This window comes from Pyxicephalus adspersus, chromosome 4, assembly GCF_032062135.1.
Source record: "Pyxicephalus adspersus chromosome 4, UCB_Pads_2.0, whole genome shotgun sequence".
Classification (NCBI taxonomy): domain Eukaryota; kingdom Metazoa; phylum Chordata; class Amphibia; order Anura; family Pyxicephalidae; genus Pyxicephalus; species Pyxicephalus adspersus.
In genome coordinates, this window is record NC_092861.1 from 53,130,424 (window position 1) to 53,134,757 (window position 4,334).

Below are 4,334 nucleotides of genomic sequence, written 5' to 3' on the forward strand. Positions count from 1 at the left end.
CACTTGCACCTATATTTTCAGTTTTGTACCTCCACCCTCAGAGAAATTGGTGTACAAAGAAGAGAAGCAGACAGTAGTTTCATAGGTATGGATCTGTGACAGGTAGGTATATATTTAGGGGCCCCACCCCAATGCTCCTTGCTATGTTAGTGGCTCCGGGGTCCCCAATTTGCACTTTCAATTTAGGACTCCTAGTTGCACTTTCCTCTGAAACAGCAACCCCAAAGTTCAATTTTCATAACTTTTTACATTTGTGAACCCCATATTTTGGAATTCTTTACAGCTGGGGGGCTGAAATTGTAATACCTAGTATCTATGAGGGTCCCCTGTACACCCTGAAAGTCACAAGTCATTGTGACATACAGTTTAGGAGATATAGAGGTTTGTACACACAATGCTGTGCGGATGCAGAATTCACACGCAGAGCTAGAGGTGGATACATTTCACAGGCAGAAATCTGAGCTCATGCTATAAGATGGGGGCGGGGCTGCCTGTGTCTCCTTCACATGAAGGCTGAACTGTGTGTGCTCACCTCTCATCAGCAGCAATCCTCTGAACGGATGACACAGAGCACAGATTGCACAGAGCAGCCTCACTGAGATCTGTGCATCCGAGGATGAGAGCTGCCGAGAGCTGGGCGGGGTATTCAAAGCAGCCGGGCGGAGCAACCGGCTAAAACCCTCTGGGGAGAACTATGATGTTATTTTTGTGCCCAATCACAGGGGATTGGTGCCCAAAATTGCGGGGACCTAAATGGGATAATCATAAGGGGGAATGGGGGGACCTTTCATAAAATAATTATGAAGTAATCTAAAGAGCCAGACAGCACAAGGCCCTTTGGCTTGGCCCAGTTGATTTTGTTTATCCAAGCATGTTTTTTATGTATTAAACAAATGTGTGGGTTTCTTCCGTATTTCTATGCACTTAAAAGACACATTTGTCTGATATCAATCAATTGACTTTTTCCTGAGATGTGCTGACCATGTCCATAGGGATATGGAAGCATTCTGAATATTGACTGACAGGATATTTTAACAGTCACTCTCTGTGTATAAAATGTGCTTGTAATATTGCAAATCTAGACGTTGTCAATTTGTATAATACATCAATTATCAACATCTAAGGCAACAATACCTTTTTTACTATGCTGACCTAGTAAGTCACATTACATTCCCCATTGATTAATTTTGTATTGTACAGACCTGGCGAGTTACTTTCACTATTCGATCCAAACCATAGTGGTACAAATGACTCCCCTGTCTGTTCATTTTATCAATAGCAGTGTGTACAGCGTGCAGGATCTCTTTGCTGTTTGGGTCAAATGAATGGGGACAACCAAAGCATTGGCCATGATGTCCCAGTGCCACTGAAAAAAAAAATGACAAATTATTTCACTTATAAGTATTATTAACATTTTAGAGCCAATGGTCCTGATTTATTAAAGCTCTTGAAGGCTGGAGAGGATACACTTTTATCAGTGAGGCTGGGTGATCAAAAAAACCTGGAATGAATTTCTTTCATGCTTTGAATTCCAGACTAAATCCATTTCAGGTTTGCTGTGTCACCCAGCTTTTTTGATGAAAGTGTATCCTCTCCAGCCTTCAAAAGCTTTAATAAATCAGGCGCAATGCATACTATTGCGCTTCTTTAAGACACATCACAGATGTTGAAATTGCCATTCATATATTGTGGCCCCATGTAAAATTTGCAAACGGCATTTAGCGCACCTACTCAATATACCTGTCTTGTTTCACTCATCAAAATAGGCAGAGGTATGATTTTAAATCTGCTGTGGTGTGATGACATTCTCTTCAAATTAATGTCCTGCTTTACTGCAAAGCATGTAATGTGGGACTAAACACCAAAGCTTGGGACACCCAGGCAGGGCTGTGGAGTCGGAGACAATTTTGGGTACCTGGAGTCATAGTCGATAAAAATGTGGCGACTCCAACTCCTGATAAATTTAAATTATAATAAAAAAAATAAAGCAATTTCAAATGTCCTATTTCACAAACAATAGCCATAATTAAGTGGCTATAATTAAACTTCTCTGATGTAAGAATAAAGCCCAGTGCATAGTTGTATTTCTACTAGTGTGAAGTTAAGCTGAGCTATTATATAACCTGACATTTACATTATTGTGGATTAAATACATTATTGTGTGTAATGTGGAATAAATACATTACAAAAACTGTTTTCATTTTATGTCAAATATAATGTGTTTAACAAGTTCATTTCAGTGTAAACAAGTGTAATGATATAGGTGCAGGTAAATGCCTGATGTGTGTTAAGGTGTCCTGTCTGCACTCTCCATAAATGCTCCCATCCAGGGCTGAATTTAAACATCATTTTGAACACCACCCAATACTAGGAAGTTAGTTAAGTGATTTTCAGCAGAAGATCAGCAAAGATAAAGGCAGCAGCGTCTGTCCAACTTCCTCTGTCTGCTGAAAGGGTTAAGAAGAACTTGGAGGAACAGCTTTTTGGATTCAGCTGAAAGTGTTCATGTTTATGGCTGCTTGTGTGTACTATGATGGAAGGCTGTGTGCATGTTTTATAGGTAAAACTGCAGGGCTATGTGTATGTTTGTGTGTATGGTGCAGGAATGTATGAATGTCTTTGTATAGTGCATATTGTGTGTATGTTTCTGGGTAAAATGTAGGCTCTGTGTTGTGTGTATAGTATATATGTTTGTGCATGTTTTTCTGTATAGGACAAATTATGTCTAAGTTTAGTGCAGGGCTATAGCTTTTTTTTGTGTGTATAGTGCCTTGCTGTATGTATGTTGCAATAGTGCAGGACTATGTGTATGTTGGTATTTAAATCAAAGAATATGCTAGTTAGTATAACATTTTATATTTATATTTTAGTTAAAGTGGCATCCCATTCACAATGGTAAAAAGTTTGTCAACAAACACAATAAAGTCTGCTGTTTATGAGCACTTTACATTATCAAGTTATGGGAAACATTACGTATGCCAATGTATTCTAGAAGATGATAGTGAAAAACAATGTGATGCAAAAATTAGCAGTTTCAGTGGGTCTAACAAAAATGCACCTACAAGAGCATCAAATTTGAAAAAAAAAACTTGCGTTTTCATCCTAAAGTGTTGGAAGTTGTGAATGAGAAAAATATCAATGAAAATTTTCCATTTTCTTCTGGGATACAAAATGTTCAGAAATCTACTGTAGACCAAACACAACTATGAAGATTCTTTATATCTGACAAAGTTACCATAACAATGACACCAGAAAAATTCAAAAACCACATTATTGAAATAGTAGTAAAGAATAGTGTACTTTCCACAGCCAGCCTTTTTAGGCCTAAATGGAGAAATGGCTAAAAAACTTGGTGTTTCTCTGGAAAGAGGAAGTATAAGGAAACTTATAACTGAAGAGGCCAAATGGAAGAAAGAACTACGAAAAGGTCTGAAGGGACATTTTGTCTTCATAAAAATGGATGCATGCACACGTCACTGAGTCAATTATTTTGCCAAATAATGTTAGATTTGTTGATGAAAATAATAAAACAATAATGCTAACAATACAAATTGAAAGTGGACACAGTGGACACAAATAAAAGCACTGGAAAAATCTACTTTCTAATCCCTTTACTGTCACCAAGAGTTTGCAATCTGAAGATTTAACACCTGGTAAACCTTGAAATGGAGGAGCTTCATATATTGCCCAAACAACAGTGGAGGGTTAATAGCTAATGGCATTGTATCTTCAATGAAGAAAAGAGAGAATCTCCTACTAGATAATCAAATCTTGTTAGCTGCTATTTATGTTGATCCAATGAGCCGAATTTTGTTGAGCGATGACCAGACTATGATGTAGCAGTTCGTATGAAGGGATTATTACCGGAAACACCACCAATGGATGAATCTGTAAGCACTGGTAACTCAGGATCATCCTCTTGAAATGAAGAATTAGACTTTGATTCCTACTTGGAAAAAATTGAACTTTCAACAGTTAAGTGACGTTGCATACGCGTGAAAGATAAACAACCAGAAAATGTCCAAATTAAGAGATTGCAGCAGGAGTTTTTTAAAGAATTAAAAAAAGTAGAAAAGTATGATCCCTCATCCAAACTGACTATAGAAGAAGCCATCTCTGTTTATCCCAAAATTATTAGTGATGTGGCTAAAACCGTAACTGCAATGCCACCCACCCAAGTCAGTGTTGAAAGACTATTTTCAGCTCTAAAAACAATCAAGTCAGATTTAGGAGCGTTTATGAAAGAGGATCTGGCAGTAGAAATTCTGTATGTAATATAAAAAATATGTAATAATTAATTAAATGATTTATTACTCATTAATGCTTTCTCCTCC

General features: G+C 37.5%; 1 protein-coding gene across 1 annotated transcript in view; it reads right to left on the reverse strand.

Moving 5' to 3' along the window:
* The window catches only part of LOC140328513 (T-kininogen 1-like), a gene marked incomplete in the record, with an annotated part of 27,683 nt that overhangs the window by 13,575 nt on the left and 9,774 nt on the right, over positions 1-4,334 (reverse strand). The window contains 1 exon segment of the mRNA XM_072408173.1: positions 1,203-1,366. Within this exon segment, the coding sequence (XP_072264274.1) occupies positions 1,203-1,366 (164 nt within the window).